General features: G+C 40.8%; 1 protein-coding gene across 2 annotated transcripts in view; it reads left to right on the top strand.

Annotated features, from left to right (window-relative positions):
* The window catches only part of LOC126213282 (Y-box factor homolog), a 119,384-nt gene that overhangs the window by 75,090 nt on the left and 20,337 nt on the right, over positions 1-23,957 (top strand). For both annotated transcript variants that reach the window (XM_049940944.1, XM_049940943.1), the window contains exons 3-5: positions 5,664-5,697; positions 14,182-14,455; positions 22,484-22,614. In XM_049940944.1, coding sequence (XP_049796901.1) covers positions 5,664-5,697; positions 14,182-14,455; positions 22,484-22,614 — 439 coding nt within the window. The remainder of the gene's footprint in view (positions 1-5,663; positions 5,698-14,181; positions 14,456-22,483; positions 22,615-23,957) is intronic.

The raw sequence follows: 23,957 nt of genomic DNA, 5'->3' as shown, positions 1-23,957 counted from the left end.
AAGAACATAACAACAAACGTAGAAGTGAGACTTCAGAGGCAAAATTAGGCCGGGATAATTGTACCGTCGGAGCTCTAGCGTGCCAAACGGGTTTCACATTATTACAGAACTTTGTCTTCTTACGCGAATAAGGGACTTCAGCGAAGGCCGTATACATTCAAGCAATGATTTAGTAGTAATCGTAGTGCCAAAGAAAATGCATCACTTGTGCGTTTATCTGTATGATTCCTTTTCATTAAAATTTCTGGGTTTGACTAACACCTTCCACATAAAATTTTAATAGGCTTTGTAGTGTATTATTAATTTGTCGTGTCGCATAATGCTTATGAAAGAATATTGAGGTTTTAGTGTCTCTCCTACTCACCTATATCTGTGCATCGGCCCTTCCAAAAGCATTCAAACAGTCAAAATTTAGTGTTTCAGGTCTCCAGCATTCACCTTCGAATCTGATGAGTTTACTGTTAAAATACCAATTCTATACTATCAGTGAAAAGTTTATCAAGAAACTCAAATTTGTAAGCCGATGCATGCAAGGAATGTATTTTAGATAGCAAGACACTGCAGAAAATCAAATTTACTCTTATATGTAGTGTACTCGGAAGTTTAAATAGTATATTGATAATTTTTAGAATAGATTGAGACCATCCATTGGAATGTGCATCGAAATGACGGTTTTCCACATTTCAAATTCTTGGTTGTCTTTAGCGAAGAGTTTATTTAAGCTCTGAACAAAAACCGGAATGTTACTGTCGCAATCGCCGATGTACAGTCATATATTGCAACTAATTCATCCAGTAATACTAGAGTTAGTATAGTTGTACAAACTTCCTGGTTAATAGCCACTGCGCGTGAAAAATCAAATACTTAAAAACAAAAGGTGCCCCTAAATTCAGACTTACACAGTTCAACGAATTAGTGCTCAACGAAAAGTGAGCCAGCCAATAGATTTGCGTGACGTTGCCATTATCAGGAAGCAGGTACATTTTTCGTCGGAGGCGAAATGTCATTGTTAATTTTTTTATTTCGCGTTAAAAGCGTGAAAGTGTTTTGGTGTAACGGTACTGCTTAACGTTAATTTGTCTGCAGTGCTGCACATTCCCGAAGTGTTTGTGAACATCGGGTAGAGTGCGACGGCCATATTGCGAAGCGGCCGATGGTAGAGCGCTCTGCCGGCGAGTTCAACGACCTAGGGGCTGCGTTGCCACGTGCTGGGCTCGTGGGTCGATACGACACGCGCCGTGCTTGGCAACTCTTTGTCCGTGCTCGTTGCTTGCCAAAGTGGCCGCTCACACGAATAGACGGCTGTTGCAAAAGGGCGCTGCGGCCTTTAATGCTAATTCAGTGTCGCAGTAGTCATGCATGCACATACTCGTCAATGAAAACACCGTGTAGTTTCCTTCTAAGATTGTCAAAGCCTTACCTGCCATCTAAAATTCACTTCTCGCTATTACTGAAAAACCTAGCAAGTTGCCAAATATTAGTCTGAGAAACAGTCCTTTCGTGATAGTTTCACCTTTGCGAAAATGTGGAATAGAACTCGTTTCGGCCAGCTGAACTTACTCAATAAGAATATTTGAAAGTCTGAAAAAGTAATTAGTAAACAGGTCTGCGCTTTATTTGCAACCGGTTCTGCGGCCTTTTCATCCCAGATAATCAGAAACTATGCTTGGAAATATGATTGCGTCGTAGTAGATTGACTCATAGTCCTGTGAGTCAAGAATTCTCCAGGTCGTTAGACACTGTCTAACGGAGATTTAGCACTCGCTGCAACACGAAACGAGCTCAGCGAGGGCCCGGAGAACGAGAGCGTACCCTTCATTAGACCGTGGGAGCGGGAGGGAGGTGGCGTCAGTTCAGCAGTGGATGACGAAGTAGTTGATTTCGCTGCAAATGACTCGGGCTACATTTGCTACTCGTAATTTCAGTTGCATTAAGCTTTGGCCTAATTTAAACATACATCCGTCTTGTGGGTCTGTGTGTGAAGTTTTTTTAAGGAGGCAGCGGCCCCTGGCTCGATACGGCCGTAGAGGGGAAAGTTCTCATAAAGAAGAAACGTTTCAGCATAACGTTGTAGCATACAGTTCTTGAATCGTGCTTGGCCACGCAGACGCACCAATCTGGTATCTCACTTTAAAAAGTCAGCTGCCACGAAGTGGGTCTGTTTTGTCCCTTGGGGGGGGGGGGGGGGGGTGTATTAACTGTTCAATCTCTGAAAAATCTACATTCTGCCTAGTACCTATCTTAATAAATATTTCGAACAGTCTGTCCATTAGTTGAGTTTGTATTTGTGCATATGTTAGAGTTATTCTACCCATCATTATCTTGGATATCTTCTGTAAACAAAATCTGACTAAAATCACCTCAAAAACGCAGTACAAAGTTGTATTTTTATATCAGGAAACAGTTTAAACTGAAGAATGACATATATTTGTAGAGATTTTCTAAATTGTACCACAAATTTGCAATCAACATGTTATCAGTGTAAAATCTAAAGCAGCTGTGAAGCTTATTTTCTGGGGGGAAATGGGGCAACTTTGCACCAATAAAAATTGAATCAAAGTAGCTCCACAGTATTTTCATCACTTGTAAATGAGCCTAGACTCGGCCAATATTCAGTTTACAGTTCTGAAACTGTAAAAGAATGCCAGAAATCCCTAATAAATTGACGTACTACTTCCTGGGTCTGCAATCATCGATTGTTCTCCGCCTGCCACTAGACATTGTTCCGTTCATCACTGTCCAGTGTCTCGGATCTCCATTCTCTGGCACTGATAACTTTCTAAATCTTGTATGTCACCCAAGTATCGGTCTGTCTTCCCCTGCTTCATCTTCACGAGAGGGCCGATACATTTCGGGCAGTTTTTTTGTAATGAACTTCACGATTTCAAGATCGTACAATCTATGAAGTCAAAATTATTTAGTTTGTGTCGTGCTCCATAATTAGTTGTGCCATATATTTTGTGTAACGCCTTTCATTCAAAACATTCTACGAGCTCTTCACACAGCTGTCAGTGTCCAGCTTTCTGAGCCATATCTTAACAATTTCTTGATTTGAACAGATTTAAGTTGGGGTCAGCCCATAATAGCATTTATTAGCATGTTTTATTTTCATACTTTTGTTCTGTAATGTTACAATTGTTCCCAGTTAGATGAATTGACTAGCGGACTCTATTTTTCTCTGGTCAGTTTCTAACATTGCATTTAGTTCTGGTTGTATTATTCACGTGTATTTGGTTTTATTGCTATTCACTTGCAATCAAATTTATATTGCAACTGTAACCAGTCCCCTTAGCTTCTTTAGCAGCTAGTTATGTCCTTGCACTAACATCCACATCATCTGCATAGACCAGAAACTGCACCATTCCTTTGTATATTGTGTCTGGTGTGATGATCTGAGCTGTCCTTAAGAAATGGAACACTTCCTTGAAATATAAAATAAGCCTTTAAACCAGTACTGGTAAAAAACTTAAATTCTTGATAGAAGTTTACATGAAGACACAGTTGAACTTGGGTGTAACTTGTATATCAGATCCGAACAAAGGTCACTGTTAGGCATTAATGCTGTTCAGCATGCGGCATTTATTTAGCTCGGGATGGTTCACAAGCCAGAAATGGTGCGTATTAGAAATGTGCAGTGATGTTACTATTCTGTTTCATGTTACAATATTGGTTTATTCTTAGAATATTTCTGTGTTTTTAATTCTAAAAAATAGTTAAAGCAAGGGCTTTCTGTAGTACTAATGTTTCACATAAGGCTCATAATAATTTAGAAGCCATTGTAATTTGTCAAATTGTCATGTGGTGGTACAGTTTGGGTAACTCTAGAACAGCTAGTTCCAGAAATCAGAGCAGTAAAGCAAGAAATGTGAGTGGGTTACATAAATCTATTAAAGCTGGTTATGTACTAACTACTGCTTCTCAGCAAAATTTGTTCCAAATAATAAAACCTTTGTCTCAACTGATTGTTCAGTTCACAAGCTCGAGAAAAATGAGCATGTAAAAGTCGTGATCCCTCTCCCCCCTCCCAGGTAATGGACATGTATAAGCAGTAACTTGCCAGCGTGTTAAGTGGAACAGTGTGATCATTGCATATATATATATATATATATATATATATATATATATATATATATATATATATATATATATATATATATATATATATATATATATATATATATATATATATATATATATATATATATATATATATATGTGTGTGTGTGTGTGTGTGTGTGTGTGTAGAAACATTCCACGTGGGAAAAATATATGTAAAAACAAAGATGATGTGACTTACCAAACGAAAGCGCTGGCACGTCGATACACACAAAATTCAAGCTTTCGCAACAAACTGTTGCCTCATCAGGAAAGAGGGAAGGAGAGGGAAAGATGAAAGGATGTGGGTTTTGAGGGAGAGGGTAAGGAGTCATTCCAACCCCGGGAGTAGAAAGACTTACCTTAGGGGGGAAAAAAGGACGGGTATACGCTCGCGCGCGCACACACACACACATATCCATCCACACATATACAGACACAAGCAGACATATTTAAATATGTCTGCTTGTGTCTGTATATGTGTGGATGGATATGTGTGTGTGCGCGAGTGTATACCCGTCCTTTTTTCCCCCCCTAAGGTAAGTCTTTCCGCTCCCGAGATTGGAATGACTCCTTACCCTCTCCCTTAAAACCCACATCCTTTCGTCTTTCCCTCTCCTTCCCTCTTTCCTGATGAGGCAACAGTTTGTTGCGAAAGCTTGAATTTTGTGTGTATGTTTGTGTTTGTTTGTGTGTCTATCGACGTGCCAGCACTTTCGTTTGTTAAGTCACATCATCTTTGTTTTTTATATATATATAAATTTAATGGTGCATGTTTATTAGTCTTGGAATGACTCTTATAGGTCTAATAGCTACATCTTGGTAAATAATGGCAATTCAGTTGAAATAGGCTTTTGGTAAGAGAAGGAATCAAATCTATGAGTTTATTTGTGCACGTCAGGAGTTTTAAAATTAGTTTTGTTAGTTCAGTAACCCAGTATATCTGCCGTTGTCCTCTCATTATGGATTTAGTGAGCAACTTGTGACTCAACTTGTAAAAAGGAATTTTGGGTTATGTTGCATTTGATGACATTACCTTAGTACAAATCCTGTAAGTGGGCTGGGAACAATACACCACATAAAATTTCCTCTTACCTTTGGAACTGTTGCTTTAAAGTGTCATCAGAATTTATGTGATATGTTACACTAGCTTATTTGAAGCATTTGTCACATCTCAGTTTCACAGAATAATCTTCCCTATTTCAAAGTTGACAGATCACTTTGTTTGAGATGTCTTCTTGGATAGCTGTTGATTCCACAATCTACCACATGGTGACCATCCACCTGAGCCAAATCACAAAATTGGAACTTAATCTTAGAAACTCCACCTACAGTAAGGGACCACTGGTACATAATTTGAGCACATTATTTGTACTACATAAGATTTGCTACTGACAAGCTGTTGGTTTCTGTTCAAACCAGTGGTTTCATTACTGACTGGATGGGTGAAATCATATGCTGTATAGGGAATGTGACATTATTTTTAAGGTTGCACAGTATTTTTTTGTAATTTGTAAAACTTCTACTTGAAAGATAAATATGTAATAGAAGCTATTTTTTTGTTCCAGAAATGACACCAAAGATGACGTTTTTGTCCATCAAGTAAGTAAAATTACTTTGTAATTACATAGTTACCTTCTTAGTGGAGATTTTAATAAAATGGTAGAAATAACCACCTGAACTGCAGCATGTTCAGAACTTCACAGCCCGTTTTAGGTTCTCAGCCAGTTTCAAAGTTGTCAAACTTCTGGTGAAAATATACGTCGGTAACAATTAATACAGCCGTTCAGAAGTGTGGCAAATATATGACCCAGTTGGTAATATTGTGAATAACTTCTGCTGAATCATAGCTCCACTTCCAGTAGACAAGAGATGAGCCTAGTGCAGTGGTACCTGAAGACAGGCAGATAAAGGTGTGGGGACAGCTCACTAATAAGCCAGGGGTGTGCCATAAATTGTGGTAAAATGCACACTACTGAGAGTTAAAATAGTGAAATTTGTTAAATGTAGAACAATGCCAAGCACCTAGAATATAGAGTCATTCCCGCAGGACTAACACGTATTTCGATGAACTTTAACTGATACATTTGTACATACCCCCGAGGGGCTCGCCACTCTTCGGTGGGTTCGAGCTTGGCTATGGCAGGGCTCCAGCCTTTGCAGCATCTTTTCCCTTCTGTGCTGTATGTCTGTCCTCTTGCTATTATTTTTCAGTTACCTCGGTAAGCATGTCTGGGGTGTTATTAGAATGTTCAGCATTGTCTGTCACTGACAGGCCGAAATCCAGTGTTACCTCTCTGATCAGGGTGTCATTGCTGTCCGTCGGGTGCTGAAAGAGATTCCTCCTCAGTGCCCAACCGCACTCTTTTTCTCACATTGATAGTGGTGCTCTTGTCAAAGATCAAGGCAGGCTATGAAATTATCACAGTCCAGCTGTAAATTCCAAACCCGATGTGCTGCTATCGGTCATCGTTTCGACCACACTAGAATGTTCCCAGCCAAATATGTAACCTGTGGTAGGTATGTGCACTAGGGAGATTGTCCGCCTCCTCCCTGCTGCATCGACTGCAACGGCGGCCGTGCTTCCTCCTTTCGGGATTGTCCCGTGTACCTTGAGAAAGGAAAAAATGCCTTTTCCGGTCACCCTCAGGGTATTGGCTAGTCGCAAACCCTGCATTCTCCTGTCTGACATAGCCACACAGACATGTGACCTCAAATTCAGCTCTGAGGTTGTGAAATTGCCCGGTATCGAGGTAACATCACTGTCCCCCATCCGGCTGTGCCACAAGCCATCACTGTTGCCTCGAGGGATGCAGCCACAGCTTTACAACCGGAAGGCCGGAAAGGACAGTAGTACTCCTGTGAAGACTTCTTGCGTTCTTCCACCCATTAATTTCTTCCTCCTCGTGACTCTCCTCCGATGCCACGTTTGCGGCCTTTGGTACCACAGAGGATTTACAGCTTCTTTTAGCTTCGCAGTGTCCCCTTGTACTCTGTCTTCAGGAAATAAAATTGCATCCTCACAACCTCTTTGAACTTAGACATTTCTTCCCATTTTATTTTGACCTTCTCCCTGAGGCCGGCATTACATCTCGTGGCGAGACTTGCTGCTCGTACATAATGACGTTTGTAGTGAACCCCCTCTCTCTGGCTACCCGTCTTCGAGCTGTTGCAGTTCGCCTTTTTCCTTCCCCACCTTACATTTCCCTCTGTACCATTTATGTCCCTCTGTCACTAGATGTCACCAGGGCAGGCTTGCTTCGGCTTATTGGGCAGCTACCTCACCCATTTCTGTGTTCTTCGGAATAGCAAAAAAGCTAGCTTGATTTCATTCACTAGTTCTTTTAATTTCCACACCTTCCTCTTTTGTGTGGGCCAACTTAGGACTGCTCTCTGAGACCGAGATCCGTTAGCCAATTTCTAGCCTGACAGTAGCAGATGATGTCATTGTGGACCCTGTTGCTATCTCCAACACCTCGGACTGCCATTTTGTGTCAATTTCGAGCTCTTCCCACTGCCACTCCGCCTTACTCCGTCAGAAACGGTTGGAGGCGGCTCAGGTGATACTCTTTTCTCCTCAGAATAGTGAGTGCTTTCACTAAGAGTGAGTTGGATCATGCTCTCAGTTCATCCTGATCTTCCACTCCAGAGCCAGACTCTGTCCACATTCAGATGTTGCCTCTTGGAGGAAAGCACTTTCTGCTTAATATGTACAACCGTGTTTGGGCAGGGGTAGACCCGCCAGGTTAGCAGAGCGAGCTAACGCGCTACTTCCTGGACTCGGGTAGGTATGCCGGCCCCAGATTGAATCCGCCCGGCAGATTGACGACGAGGGCCAGTGTGCCGGCCAGCCTGGACGTGGAATTCAGGCGGTTTTCCACATCCCCCTAGGTGAATACCGGGCTGGTCCTCACGTCCCACCTCAGTTCCATGGCTCACAGACATCTGAACACTTTCGCACTATTCAATGGGTTACACTAGTTGCAGAGAGTACTTTAATTTCCTCCCGGGGGGGGGGGGGGGGCATCCGGCCATCCCTTCAACTAACATTGTCACATCCGATTAACCATGCCGATCCTGCGTATCTGTGGGAAAAACGGCACAAGCAAAAGAAAGAAAAGAAAGTTTTGGCAGAGGGCACATTTCCTGGATGTTGGCATGAAGCTACTATTGTACCCATACCTAAGCCCGGTAAAGACCTCCCCCATCTCATCACCAGCTGTGTTTGCAAGGTGATAGAAGGTATGACTCGTACCCAGCTGGTACGGTGGCTAGTCTCGCAATTTACTAACGACTACACAGTGCGGCGTCCTGCAGTTGACCATCTTGCCACTTTGTCCGCGCATGTCGTGAAGGATTTTCTGTGGAAATCCCAGACTGGCTGTGTTTTTCAATTTGGAGAAGGCCTAAGACACCTACTGAAGGACTGGTATCCTCCATACTCTTTACACGCAGGACTTTTGTGGCCAGCTGCCCTGTTTTCTTTAGGAATTTTTAAGACAGTTTTCATGGTTCATGTGGGTTCTGCCTTGTTAGACACCTTTATCCAGGAAAGCGGTGTGCCTCAGGGTTCCTTCAAGAGTGTCATCTTTGCTATTGCCATTAACCCTGTAATGGCCTATCTCCTGCTGGGCTTCTCAAACTCCCATTTTGTTGACAATTTGCCATCTATTGCAGAGGGGTGTATTCAGCATGTCCTCATAGTCTTTACTCCTGGAGCATTGATAATCGCTTTAGTTTTTTCATTGACAAAACAATTTGTATGGCTTTCTGGCAATGCAATTGGTTCCCACCACCATCTTCACATCTTGGGCCTCTTGCTCTTCAGTTTGTTGAACCAACGAAATTCCTGGGGGCTCACGCTAGATAGGAAACTCTTGGTACTCCTATATGTCTTAACTTGGCAGCCCGCTGTATGCGATTCCTCGCTGTCCCACATGTCCTCAGTGGTTCTTCCTGGGGTGCAGATCGAACCACCCTCCTGTTTGTACCAGTCCATTGTCCATTAGAAACTCTACTGTGGGTGCTTTAAGTGTCGGCACGTCCATCCGTCTGACACAGTCTCGACACTATGCACTATTGTGGCATCAGTTTGGTCATGGGTGCCTATTACACTAGACCAGTTGGGTCTATATGCTGAAGCTGCTGAACTAAAACTGTCATACTGCTGTGATTCTCTCCTCAGCAAGTATGCATACCATTTGTCTGCCATGTGTGGGCACCCATCCTGTGCCGCCTCCTTTGACGATTCCTTTGGTAGCCAGTATGGGACGTGTCCCTCTTCTGTTACCTCCCGGAATCTGCTTTCGGCAACTGCAACGGCTGCTTAACTTACACTACCTGTAACTTCACCGGTGGGTGTGAACCCTTCGCCACCTTGGCCTCGTGAAGTGGCCCGTGTTAACCTCGGCCTTTATTCACTTCCTGAGGACACTACTCCAGCCTCACTGTATTACCTACAGTTCCACGACCTCGGCATGGAACTTTGCGATAGTACCTCTGTGTACAGTGATGGCTCTTAGACTGACAGTGGTATTAGGTGTGGCCTTGTCATTGGCACCCAGGTCTTTAGTTATTGGCTTCAGCCACACTGCTCGGTATCTACAGCCGATCTCTTTGCCCTGTAGTAGGCCACAGAGTACATTCGGTGACAGACTTTTTAATTGTCCTCTTCACAAAGTCCCTGTTCGCTGTACACGGCCTATCCCTTAGTGCAGTGGGTCCAGGAAAACTCGCTTGCTCACTCTCGGTGGAGCCACTGTGATGTTTGTGGGCTTTTGGCCATGTCTGTATGCCAAGAAATGAGGCTGCTGCCGAGGCTGCAGTCCTCGTACCTCGGCGCACTAATTCATCTTCTGTTCCCTCAAATGATCTCCCTGTTGACAAATGTCAAGAGGCGTTGTCACTTGGGCATTGCCACTGGTCCTCACTTCACGGGAATAAGCTCTGGCTTCTTAAGCCTCTCCTCGCAGCTTGGACGACCTCCTCCCAGCCGTCCTGCCGGGAGGAGGTAATTTTAACAAGCTGCGTATTGGCCACTGTCTTTTTAGCCATCGTCATTTGGTAATTGGTGCTACCCCACCACTTCGTACACATTGTGCCCAAGTTTTAACTGTCCCCCACTTTGACTTAATGCCAGGTTTCTAACATTTACATTCCCACTTGGGTTTGCCATCTGAGTTAATCGGCCGTTTTAACAAATTATGTACGCCCTGCCAACCACATTTTACTTCTTATCTGTCAAAGCAATATGGCGATGGCCATTTAATTTTTAGTTTTCTACCTCTGTTTCAGTATGGTGTCTTTCGTAGCCCTTTCTTCACACCCCTGTTTTTAGCTGTCTACACTGTCAGTAGGGATTGCTGTATAGTTGTTTTTAACTTGTCATATTGTGTTCTGTAGTTTTGACTTGGATGCATATGACTTTTTTTTTCCTCCCACTAAAACAAAAATTTGTACACGGAGTGAACAAGGGTAATGTTTATTCAGTACTTAGTGTCATTTTGAAAGCTGTCATCAGCTGACTGTACCCTGGAGTGTTCAGCAACTGAGAAATATTTCCATAAATATTTTCTTCAAAGAAATAAAACATCTTGAGTGGCTTTCAGCATTCTTTTATGTGAAATAATTTCAGGAGAAACTACCATATAGATAATTTGAAGTCGGCCAAAGAAATCTGCTAGGAAATTTGTAACAATGGCATAGATGGATATAGTCAGCCCGCTTTTACAAAAACTCAAATTTAATGAGTTAAATTTCACAGTTCTTTTAATACCTTCTAGAAATGCAATATGAATTATCCTGATGAATAGGAAGTGAACTGGTCAGAACTTGAAAAAGTACAGAAAAGGATTGTGAATCATGACATTTCAGCCAGTTTTTCTGTTGTAATAAAGGAATCAAACTAGTTACAAACTTAAAAATGTAACAGTACATTACGAAGGCACTGGATATCACGATAGTAGAATTCTTGCAATAAAGCTGCGACACACATTCTAGAAACAACTTTAAAGATTTATAGCATTGCATGTGAATTTTGCTGAAGTTCGTATGTCAGCCAGATGTTTTTGAAGGATGAATTGTTAATGAACTTTGACTGGTTTTTATGCTGATGTCCTAGTGGTGTGAAGTATAGCCTATTTCCTGTTAGGTTTGTGGTTTATGTGCAACATAAGTGTACTGATGGGAAAATTTTGTGTGTTCCTGTGGTACATGGTGGCTTAAGCACTGCCAGTTTATTTCAAAGTGAGAAGACAAGCCTGAAGCTGTGAAACAGCAGCTATGGGTGGGGTTTCTTTACCAAAGGATCCTAAGCCTTAAAATAGTTTCCACAGGGCCTGAAGCTTGATAGTACATTTAAATGTCCCTGGCCAAAGCTATGATGTACTTGCTATGTTAGTTACCTACCACCTGAAATAAGTTTTCTTTGGAAGTGTTGCAGGAGACATCTTAACACAATCATTGATTGAAGTACTCACAGTAATACACTTGTTGGGACTGTACCTGTAGGTGGCACTACAGGGAAGCTGGGACATGAGGGTGAAAATAGCTCTTTAAAGTAAATACAGGGTGTATATGCCCTCAAATCTGGGAAGTCTGGGAAATTTCTAGAATTCCAGGAATCTAAGGAAATGGACCATTTACAACAAAACAACACAGTGCACACGAGGGTGTCTGCCAAGTGCGTTTCATTCCTTTCCACAGTGACACTCCGCAGTTCACTGAAGCAAATTAGTGCGCGGAAAAGTATGCGAGGAAAACGGACTGCTCGATTAGTGAGAACTGCCGAACTACTGTGGCCTGAACAAGTTATTGTTGCATCGGTGCCACAGTTGGCGGCCTAGTGTGATAGGAACAGCCCCTTGGGTGGCGTGGCTGGCTGCACCGCCTGGTGACCTAGTGTAATAAGGCCCTCGGACACGGCAAAAGGGAAAATCGTGAAGCTGGAAGCAGCACTGAAAGAATGCCAGAAGTTATTGGACACACAAGTAAATACCGAAGATTTCGTTTGTGTAGTTGTCATCATCTCGCAATTTGGGACACCAGTTCTGAAGCTTATAGTAATAAGCAGTTGAAACTAAATGCTTGGAATGGAATTATTTGTTAACTTCTACTGGATATTGAGCAGCAGTTCTTGGTTGAGAGGAATAACCTTTGTAAGTATTTAAGCATTATATTTGTTCGTAAAGCCTCGCAAGTATAATGTTATCATTATGACTACATGAATCTTCCTCTCCCTTGGCCGTTCAATTTTCATGAAAAGTGTGTGTAATTGTTGCCCGACGCGTTCCCTGGTCACGTGTGCACACGGCGAACTGACGACACGGTGGCCAAACAGAGTGGTGGTTGTGGCTTCCAAGTGTAATAGGCTCCATTTAACACAATACCCCACCAAGACACTGTCACTGGTGGTGGTGGTGGTGGTGGTGGTGGTGGTGGACTACCTATTCCCAATGACGAGCAACACCACCGGTGGCGTGTCTAGCTGTGCCGCCTTGCGGCCTAGTGTAATAGGGGCCTAACAGGTCATAGGAAAGTATTGCAAATGGTGGTTTGAAAAGACTCACTTTCAGAGTAAATTTCACTTCACGCAAGGTGGATTTTTACGCGTACGAAAGTGCTTTGAATTTCTTAAATGAGTGTTTTGTCTCTCAAAATGTTAAGATTTAAATAAGGATAAATCACTTAGTGTTGAAAGAATTTAGAGTGCAGAAGAAAAGGCATTTATCATTACTTAAAATTTTACTGGCATTTCTGTCTGAACTATCTTAAAGCAGAAAATGTGCAAAGAAGACAAATATTGTGTGTGAAACCTTAGCTTTTCTTGTAGCTACACTACGCAAGTTAATTTTACCAATTAACTTTTCTAATTTGTGTGTTCGCGCTACTTAAGTGGTGATACTATTGGCTACCGTCATGTTGTATGATCTGAATATCTGCTACCATCAGCTGGTGAGGTCATGTGACGTGAGCTTTGATTGGCTTACAAAAGCACATTTCAGTCGCTTTCAGTTTTTCAGAAACCTTCGTGCCTTGTTCGGAATTGGAATATATACTTTTATAATAAATATGCAGCACATCGTACGTGTTGCTAAACGTCGGAGGGCTTTCCAAAACTTGCTTCTTTTCTGGGGTTCATTTCCTAAAGTGCTGGGAAGTCCTACGCTGCTGTAAAGACCTTAACCATTTGAAGGATTGATAAGTTTCACTGTTCTGAGGGAAAATAAAGCACCACAAACACAGAAAAAGTGTATTTTTTTGCCTGGGAGAAAGTGCACTTTCAACTGGGAAAACGCACAAATTTATTTCCTTGTCTCTGTATACACCCTGAAATTTATTGTATCGGCTGGCATTTCAGTTATTAAAAGCATTTGCCTCGTCACTATCTGAGCAAAGTTCTCCTGATGCTCAAGTCGCAAAAGCTGTTAGGACAAGCATCCAACAAATGTCCTTGCGTTTAGACATATGTTGGATATTGTAGTACCCATTTTCAAATTACAACATTGCAAAGGCTAATTTTCATTGACAGGATAATCACAATTGAAATAAGCATTAAATGAAATATGAGTTGGAGGATCCTTCCTTCCAGTCGTCATGATCATAATTTCCTCCCAGTTACTTTATTCCAAATACAAGCGCATATTCTGATTTTTTAGGCAGTATCTGCAGTCTGAGATCTGGCATTCCAAGGCACTTTCACCCTAAGCAGTGTTTTACAGGGACACAATCCTGACCCCCATTTTTTGCAATTTTTGCTACATCTATTTGAGTGCCTGGAAAGTTCCTCAAAATTAACATCCAATTTACTTGAGTCATTGCAAGACTGATCTGGCATTATCTAGATTCACGGGAGTCAATCTTCTGTAATACTGGTGGCACTAAAAAATGGTAATCTTTCTTTCTGTACGGAACAACTTTTGTCTTGCGCAACATCTAAATTGTTAATTGGTAACCTGCCGAGTGAGATTTTTCTGACCACTCCAAAACCTGGCTTTTAGTGATGCTTTTCATTGAATGATAATTAACTAGCTCCTGTAAACTATTATACAGTTCTGGAAGGTTTTAACTGTTTTGTCCTCATTTCAGTCTGCAATTGCCAAGAACAATCCGCGCAAAGCTGTACGCAGTGTAGGGGATGGCGAAGTAGTGGAGTTCGACGTGGTGGTGGGCGAGAAGGGCAACGAGGCTGCGAATGTGACGGGACCTGGCGGCGAACCGGTGAAGGGCTCGCCCTATGCCGCCGACAGGAGGCGTGGCTTCCGCCAGTGGTACTACCCGCGCCGCGGCGGTCCACCCGGCGTTCGTGGAGGTGGACCCCCCAGCATGAGGAGAGGCCCTCCCCCGCAGCGAGATGATGGAGGTGAGGACAGATGCTCAGACCTTCTGGCTAATCTTGCAGGGTGCAGGTTTTGACGAGTCACTTCACCTGCTGCATTACGTTCTGCATCTGTCTGCAAATCTTCTAATCCTCTTCTATTATTACTTGGACTAAATGTGCAGGTGCAAGTTGACAGCACAGAATATATTTAATTTCAGAGTGGTTCAACTTAAGCATACATCGAAAGAATTGAAAGTATGTGTATAGGTGGAGTTGCTTATGATCGGTGGGCATTTAGTGGTCTTGCCAGGGTTTTGCCTGTAAGTTTGCGTGTTCTGGACTGACACAACTAACTAAAGCACAGGCTGCTTGTGGCAATCCATGAATGAAACAAAGTAGAGTGGACTGATGAGCTGACAGGTTGCACTGTGGGTGCTAGATGGGGGCATGTGACTGTGCCAGAGTGGTTTGAAACTTTCACTGTGCACAACATTAGTTTGGCCCCCAGAGAAATGAAATGGCCACCACCCTTAGCTTTAACGCAGAATCTTAACAGATTAGTAAGAATGAGCTGGTATTTTTTGTCCTACGCTGGATTTTGCACAGAGCACAACTTAATCATAGCTAACACTTGGTTCAAGAATCATGAAAGAAGGTTGTATACATGGAAGAAGCCTGGAGATACTAGCAGGTATCAGATTATATAATGGTAAGACAGAGATTTAGGAACCAGGTTTTAAATTGTAAGACACTTCCAGGGGCAAATGTGCATTCGGACCACAATCTATTGGTTATGAGCTGTAGATTAAAAACTGAAGAAACTGCAAAAAGTTGAGAATTTAAGGAGATGGACCTGGATAAACTGACTAAACCAGAGGTTGTAGAGAGTTTCAGGGAGAGCATAAGGGAACAATTGACAGGAATGGGGGAAATAAATACAGTAGAAGAAGAATTGGTAGCTTTGAGAGATGAAATAGTGAAGGCAGCAGAGGATCAAGTAGGTAAAAAGTTGAGGGCTAGTAGAAATCCTTGGGTAACAGAAGAAATATTGAATTGATGAAAGGAGAAAGTATACAAATTCAGTAAATGAAGCAGGCAAAAAGGAATACAAACGTCTCAAATGAGATCAACAAGAAGTGCAAAATGGCTAAGCAGGCATGGCTAGAGGACAAATGTAAGAATGTAGAGGTTTATCTCACAAGGGGTATGATAGATACCGCCTACAGGAAAATTAGAGACCTTCAGAGAAAAGAGAACCACTTTAATGAATATCAAAAGCTCAGGTGGAAACCTAGTTCTAAGTGAAGAAGGGAAAGCAGAAAGGTGGAAGGACTATATAGAGGGCCTAAAGTGACATATATTGAAACATCCAAACATTTTGACCCTGAGAGTGCTTACAAAAAGCTTAAATTAACTGGTTTATATTTGGACTCCAAAATTATTGTATGCTATATTCTTGTTTGTTTACATTACTTGGTTCTGCCAGTTAGTGTTAGAAATTAACTATGGCAGTTGTTTAAAACATTTAAGATAGTCTTGAACAGCTTTAATTTAGTAGTTGCACACAAACCAGTTCAGGTGAGTACAACCTGGAAAACATTACTGCATGGATGACTGAAAAACATGGATAGCTCAAGATTTTTCCAGTTACTATTTAGTGTTGCAGATCATGTTGTTAAATCACATTGAAAGCCATCTTCATTATGTGGAAGAAATTGATAACTGACCTGGAAAATTACCCTTAATACACAAGACTTTTTAGTTAACTTTCAGAAAATAATGTTGCAAATTTTTGCTTTTATCATTCACCTTTTCCCTAACTACATTCTCAAATTTCATGGGGGTTACTAGTGACATGGTGTGATGCTTTATGCACACTTCCTCGCTCTTCGAAAGGGTAGGCATCATGTTTTTGTTATAGTCTTTACAAGATCTTCGTATTTTAAATGAAAATAAACAATGTAATTATAATGGACCACTTAAGGCTTTGTTTTCATTTTGTCAAAAATCTGCAGTTTATGCACAGATAATACCTGTGTGTAGTGAACTGTGGAAATTATAAATCTTAAAATTAAATCTTGCTTCAGGATACGTTATTACTAAGAGGGGTCTTATGTTTTTCAAACAGATCTTTCATTTCAAGTGTAAATAAAATCTTCCTGCCACATTCAAATTCTCGTGGTTACTTTACACTTGTAAGAGTATAAGACCATATTTGCCACAGTTAATACATTTACTGCTCTATGTAATGTTGTCAAATATTTAAAGGCATGTTTTGGTTTTGTTTAACTAATTGCTAATTCATCTAATTTCTACCTTTGTAATGTCTAGAATGAACAGTTTTTAGGCTTTGGTTAAGGACATCATTTTTTACTTAAGGTTGTAAGTTTTAACTCTTATACTTCAGAGTTACACCATTACTGAGCTGCCTCTACAAACATTTTTTTTTGGGGGGGGGGGGTGTTACTAAGAGACAGCAACATACTCAAGAATTTGTTATTTTTAAGTAGATGCATATTAAGAGTGCAGAATTTGTTAATATTATTGTAGAATCCCTATTACTTTCTGCATCCATTGCATTATATGGTTGTTGCTTCTTGGCAGTAGTGTAATGCTGAACCTGCAGTAGCAGAATAAAAAGTTTTACAGCTGCAAGTGGAAAGTGATGTTTCTCATGGTTAATTTAAGATCTGAATCTGTAATACCACAAGTTAAAACTTGTGCTGTTGCTACATTGTGTTCATCATAAAAATAAACTTAATGCAAACATTACACCATGTATTCTTCCACATTTGTTTGAATCTTTCATGCGGAGTGGAAGCTAAGCTGTGTCTGCTACAGTCAAGTAAGATCATACAGATATACGTTTTATGCTGTTACATGCACGTGGACTGATCAATAATGCGGGACAACTGCTTCACTGGTGCATTTAATATGGACAGCACTGGCCAGCCAGCTGATCCATCTAACCTGCAGTGACTTGAGCAGTTGTAGTTCGGAAGTAGACGAGCTTTGAATGTCATTTAATTTTTAAAGAGAATGAAGTAATGTTTGGCATAACTGCAGCACTACTGTACACTTTTTAAGTGACCAGATGGGAAAGTGTGAAGTACTTTCTCACCTAACATGGTATTGTGATTACAAACAAGTGGTGGAAATTTCCTAACTTAAACACAGAGTAACTTCTCTGAGGGAGCTGTGTGTCTTGCAAAAGCATACTGTAGGGATTTCAATGTATTGTTGAATACTGAAGCCACTTATTAGTCATTCATCTGGTACTCTTGGCTCCCTCCTTATCCTAATCCAAGAAGCATATTTCAGTTCTGGAACTGTCACCTGCTACATTGATAATGAGTCAGTCAACAAAGCCATGTAGGCGCCACATTTTCTCCATTTCTTTTGATGTTTATCCCGCCCCCCCCCCCTCTCTCTCTCTCTCTCTCTCTCTCTCTCTCTCTCTCTCTCTCTCTCTCTCTCTGCGTGCGTGCGCGCGCACTCTGGTTCGAAAGAGACTACATCTGTGGTAAAACAATGGACATATTCAGAGTAGAGTATTTGGTTTTTAATTTGTGTCGTAAAAAATTACAGTTCTCTTAAAGTAAGCAACTCTGTCTTTCATAAAATATCAATAACTAAGAATTATAATTGAGATGAAAACAGGAGTTTTGCATGCAATATATAATTAGGAAACGTGTATTATTCATTAAAAATTACAAGATGTAGGTATTTCAAATTCAATGAAAAACGGGATGACACAATACTTGAACCAGTGATCCATGAATTGCACCAGATTACCAATCTTTTTTTTCCACTGGACATGTGGCATGCATTTAGATCTGAGCTGTATCAAATTAAGTCTCTCAGGGAAACTTAAAAGCCAGATTTTCTAGAAATTCATGAAAAACATTAACAACAACCTATTTCTTGGCTATTTTTTAACAGTGTTCAACATGCGTGTTTTCACTATGTAGCAGGAAGCAGCCTCGGTCATTTTCACACTGTGTATTAACATGGGAATCGGAGCACAACATTTCAGTGACACTAAACAATTCTTGAAATGAAAGCTACATAGCTAAAGTGTGATAAAGAAAAACGTTGATGGCTGTTAATATGTTAGAATATTCTAGTTTCATTTAATGTAACTTAGTAATAAGGTATGTAACACATTAGTAGGATCTACTTGAGTGTGACCCCAGTTTCTATCTGCTATGGCTTCTGACCAGTTACTACATTCGTTTTTGTTTCAATCAGGTTTATTTTTATGATGAACATAGTAGTGTGTCTGTAACATGACTTCACTTAACAGAACATCGTATCGGTTGTAAGAATGCCGAATTGGGTAAAACTGTCAGAAGACCCAGCCTAGTGCACACTGTGACAAAGTCAGGAGTTCTTCCCTCGGGCAGACTAGCGGCTCACCTAGTTCCTCATTAAAATACTAAAGAGGGTACTGTCAGACACGTTAATTATGGATTCTGATGAATTCTAGGTATGGTGTAGGAGGGACTTGCCAAGAGTACGTGCCTAGCAGTTTCTCTTGTCCTAATTTCCAAAAAAATAGACGACAGTTTTATACATACCTCTTAAACCCATAACGTAACTAACATTTTGACGAAGTTAGTATTGCAGCATCTTGGTGGTTAGTGCCTACCGTGCTAATAGTTTTGATAGCTTTGATTTTGACATACAAACTTCCTTGAAATGTGTGTTCTGTTTCTGGATGGTATTTGCTGAAGAGGCAACTGAAAACACATTTGTTGAATACCATGCACATTTAATGCAAGCTACTGCCTTGCTGACATGCAGATTTTTCAGAAGTGCTCCTGCAAAACACAGCTCATTTAAATTAAATATATTCATTCTTTGAAGCAAATGAAGAGTTATGGAATGTTTCTGTGGAGACAGGTGCCCTGAATTTGTCGTCGTCTTCAGTCCTGAGACTGGTTTGATGCAGCTCTCCATGCTACTCCATCCTGTGTGAGATTTTTCATCTCCCAGTACTTACTACAGCCTACACCCTTCTGGATCTGCTTAGTGTATTCATCTCTTGGTCGCCCTCTACGATTTTTACCCTCCACGCTGCCCTCCAATGCTAAATTTGTGATCCCTTGATGCCTCAAAACATGTCCTACCAACAACCGATCCCTTCTTCTAGTCAAGTTGTGCCACAAACTTCTCTTCTCCCCAATCCTATTAAATACCTCCTCATTAGTTACCTGATCTATCCACCTTATCCTCAGCATTCTTCTGTAGCACCACATTTCGCAAGCTTCTATTCTCTTCTTGTCCAAACTGGTTATCGTCCATGTTTCACTTCCATACGTGGCTACACTCCATACAAATACTTTCAGAAACGACTTCCTGACACTTAAATCTATACTTGATGTTAACAAATTTCTCTTCTTCAGAAACGATTTCCTTGTCATTGCCAGTCTACATTTTGTATCCTCTCTACTTCGACCATTATCAGTTATTTTACTCCCCAAATAGCAAAACTCCTTTACTACTTTAAGCATCTCATTTCCTAATCTAATCCCCTCAGCATCACCCGATTTAATTTGACTACATTCCATTATCCTCGTTTTGCCTTTGTTGATGTTCATCTTATATCCTTCTTTCAAGACACTGTCCATTCCGTTCAACTGCTCTTCCAAGTCCTTTGCTGTCTCTGACAGAATTACAATGTCATCGGCGAACCTCAAAGTTTTTATTTCTTCTCCATGGATTTTAATACCTACTCCGAATTTTTCTTTTGTTTCCTTTACTGCTTGCTCAATATACAGATTAAATAACATTGGGGAGAGGCTACAACCCTGTCTCACTCCCTTCCCAACCACTGCTTCCATTTCGTGTCCCTAGACTCTTACAACGGCCATCTGGTTTCTGTACAAATTGTAAATAGCCATTCGCTCCCTGTATTTTACCCCTGCCACCTTCAGAATTTGAAAGAGAGTATTACAGTTAACATTGTCAAAAGCTTTCTCTAAGTCTACAAATGCTAGAAACGTAGGTTTGCCTTTCCTTAATCTTTCTTCTAAGATAAGTCTTAAGGTCAGTATTGCCTCACATGTTCCAGTATTTCTACGGAATCCAAACTGATCTTCCCCAAGGTTGGTTCTACCAGTTTTTCCATTCGTCTGTAAAGAATTCGTGTTAGTATTTTGCAGCTGTGGCTTATTAAACTGATTGTTCGGTAATTTTCACATCTGTCAACACCTGCTTTCTTTGGTATTGGAATTATTATATTCTTCTTGAAGTCTGTGGGTATTTAGCCTGTCTCATACATCTTGCTCACCAGATGGTAGAGTTTTGTCATGACTGGCTCTCCCAAGCCATCAGTAGTTGTAATGGAATGTTGTCTACTCCCGGGGCCTTGTTTCGACTCAGGTCTTTCAGTGCTCTGTCAAACTCTTCACGCAGTATCTTATCTCCCATTTCATCTTCATCTACATCCTCTTCAATTTCCATAATATTGTCCTCAAGTACATCGCCCTTGTATAGACCCTTTATGTACTCCTTCCACCTTTCTGCTTTCCCTTCTTTGCTTAGAACTGGGTTTCCATCTGAGCTCTTGATATTCACACAAGTGGTTCTCTTTTCTCCAAAGGTCTCTTCAATTTTCCTGTAGGCAGTATCTATCCTACCCCTAGTGAGATATGCCTCTACATCCTTACATTTGTCCTCTAGCCGTCCCTGCTTAGTCATTTTGCACTTCCTGTTCTCATTTTTAAGACGTTTGTATTCCCTTTTACCTGCTTCATTTACTGCATTTCATCAATTAAATTCAATATTTCTTCTGTTACCCAAGGATTTCTACTAGCCCTCATCTTTTTACCTACTTGATCCTCTGCTGCCTTCACTACTTCATCCCTCAGAGCTACCCATTCTTCTTCTACTGTATTTCTTTCCCCCATTCCTGTCAATTGTTCCCTTATGCTCTCCCTGAAACTCTGTACAACCTCTGGTTCTTTCAGTTTATCCAGGTCCCATCTCCTTAAATTCTCAACTTTTTGCAGTTTCTTCAGTTTAATCTACAGTTAATAACCAATAGATTGTGGTCAGTCCACATCTGCCCCTGGAAATGTCTTACAATTTAAAACCTGGTTTCTAAATCTCTGTCTTACCATTATATAATCTGATACCTGCTAGTATCTCCAGGATTCTTCCACGTATACAACCTTCTTTTATGATTCTTAAACCAAGTGTTAGCTATAATTAAGTTATGCTCTGTGCAAAATTCTACCAGGCGGCTTCCTCTTTCATTTCTCTCCCCAATCCATATTCACCCACTGTTTCCTTCTCTCCCTTTTCCTACCCTCGAATTCCAGTCACCCATGACTATTAAATTTTCGTCTCCCTTCACTACCTGAATAATTTCTTTTATCTCATCATACATTTCATCAATTTCTTCATCATCTGCAGAGCTAGTTTGCATATAAACTTGTACTACTGTAGTAGGCATGGGCTTTGTGTATATCTTGGCCACAATAATGCGTTCACTATGCTGTTTGTACTAGCTTACCTGCACTCCTATTTTTTATTCATTATTAAACCTACTCCTGCATTACCCCTATTTGATTTTGTATTTATAACCCTGTAATCACCTGACCAAAAGTCTTGTTCCTCCTGCCACCGAACTTCACTAATTCCCACTATATCTAACTTCAACCTATCCATTTCCCTTTTTGAATTTTCTAACCTACCTGCACAATTAAGGGATCTGACATTCCACGCTCCGATCCGTAGAATGCCAGTTTTCTTTCTCCTGATAACGACGTCCTCTTGAGTAGTCCCCGCTCAGAGATCCTAATGGGGGACTATTTTACCTCTGGAATATTTTACCCAAGAGGATGCCATCATCATTTAACCATACAGTAGAGCTGCATGCCCTGCTACTCAAGACAGGTCCCTCTAAAACACACCTGAGACACATCAAAATCTGTGATCGGGCCTGATGGTGCCCTTGTTAGTAGTTAATACGGTTTCTCAGCTCGACTGTACAGCCATGTGGGAGATAGATGTGCATGTCCTGTCAAATACTATACTGACAGTACATTTAATTTTTGGCAGATGCCCCATACGTTACGGGCCAGGACGGAGGTCCGAGGCGCTACAGACCGAGGCGACGTTTCCAGCCCAACTACTACAACAACAGACCGAGGAGACCACTGCCACGTGATGGACAGGCTCAAGATGGAGCTGTAAGTGCAAGTCTCACCATGAAGTGGATAGAATTTTAGCAAATCACTAATCTCGCACATGGTACAGAAAATTAATTTCGTCAACAAGCTGATTATTGCAGCAAATATTGTAGTGTTGGCGATTGCATATTACTTGAATTTAGGAGTGTTAGAATGAAGATATGATTAATTAACTGTTTTCTGCAGTTGATTAATTGGCCCCAATTGTGTAAATCTTAATGAAAATGTATCTGCTTATAACTTTGTTTATAGTAAAGGCGAAAGAGTATCAGATACACAACTTGCACTGTGGTACAGTGCTGTGCTGAAACTGACCAAAACTGGATGAGACAAATGTATACTCAGCCACAATTACATTTATAACTTTTTGATGGTATAAACATTTTTGTTCCTATATTTTAATAATTTTACATTAAAGATATCAAATTTATTTCTTGAAATTACATGTATTGCTTGACATTAACAGACATAATTATAACCACAATTTCCATGCCCATGTTTAATAGTGTGCAGTGCACTTGTTTCTTCACTTACTATACTGACAAACTTCTATGATCTGTTAATTTTACAGTAAATATAGTTTCCACACACCTTCTTTAAGTAAATTGCACGATTTTTACGTGACGTGAAAAATCAGTGCCTCTATAGCATATTATTGGTTGACATTATTTTTAGGCAGTTAGAATTAAGGAAAATTCCGTAAAGTAAAAAAAAATTATCCATAGTACTGAAATTGCAAAGACTGAAGAAATTAAAATTATGAAAATGAACATGTCTGGTTGAAGATAGGGTCGTAGTGCTCTATAATATTACTGGACATCAGCTATTAGGGTTGCTGTGCATTACTATTTTGGCATTTTTTCGTCAGGTTTTATGAATCTAAACCTATTTCTGCTTGTGATATCAATTCACTATAGAGCTTCTTGTCGGGTCTAATCTTATGTGACGGCTATAACTTAGCAATCTCATAAGAGTTATATTCTAAAAATTTCCAGAATCTTGTCCACAAAATTTTTCTACTCTTACCTTTCACTTACTGTGCACAGTCTCCTTCGAAATAATCTCCTTTGCAGTTGGTACACTGCTCCCAGTGTCATTTCCACTTCCGGAAGCAGTCTCGGTGCGTCTCTTGCCGGATCGTGCAAAGTGTCGTCGCAAATTTTCCTTTGCGTCGTCAATTGTCGCAAATATATCGTTTCAGTGGGGTCTTCAACTTCAGAAACATAAGAAATTCCACAGGGACCAGGTCTGGAGGGTACAGAGGATGAGGCAGTGCAGTGATTTTTGTTCTTTTTTTTGTGCAATAGTCACACACACCAACAGGGATGATTGTGTTGGTGTGA

Source organism: Schistocerca nitens, chromosome 11, assembly GCF_023898315.1.
Source record: "Schistocerca nitens isolate TAMUIC-IGC-003100 chromosome 11, iqSchNite1.1, whole genome shotgun sequence".
Taxonomy (NCBI): Eukaryota; Metazoa; Arthropoda; class Insecta; order Orthoptera; family Acrididae; genus Schistocerca; species Schistocerca nitens.
This window is presented reverse-complemented; position numbering and strand designations above follow the sequence as displayed.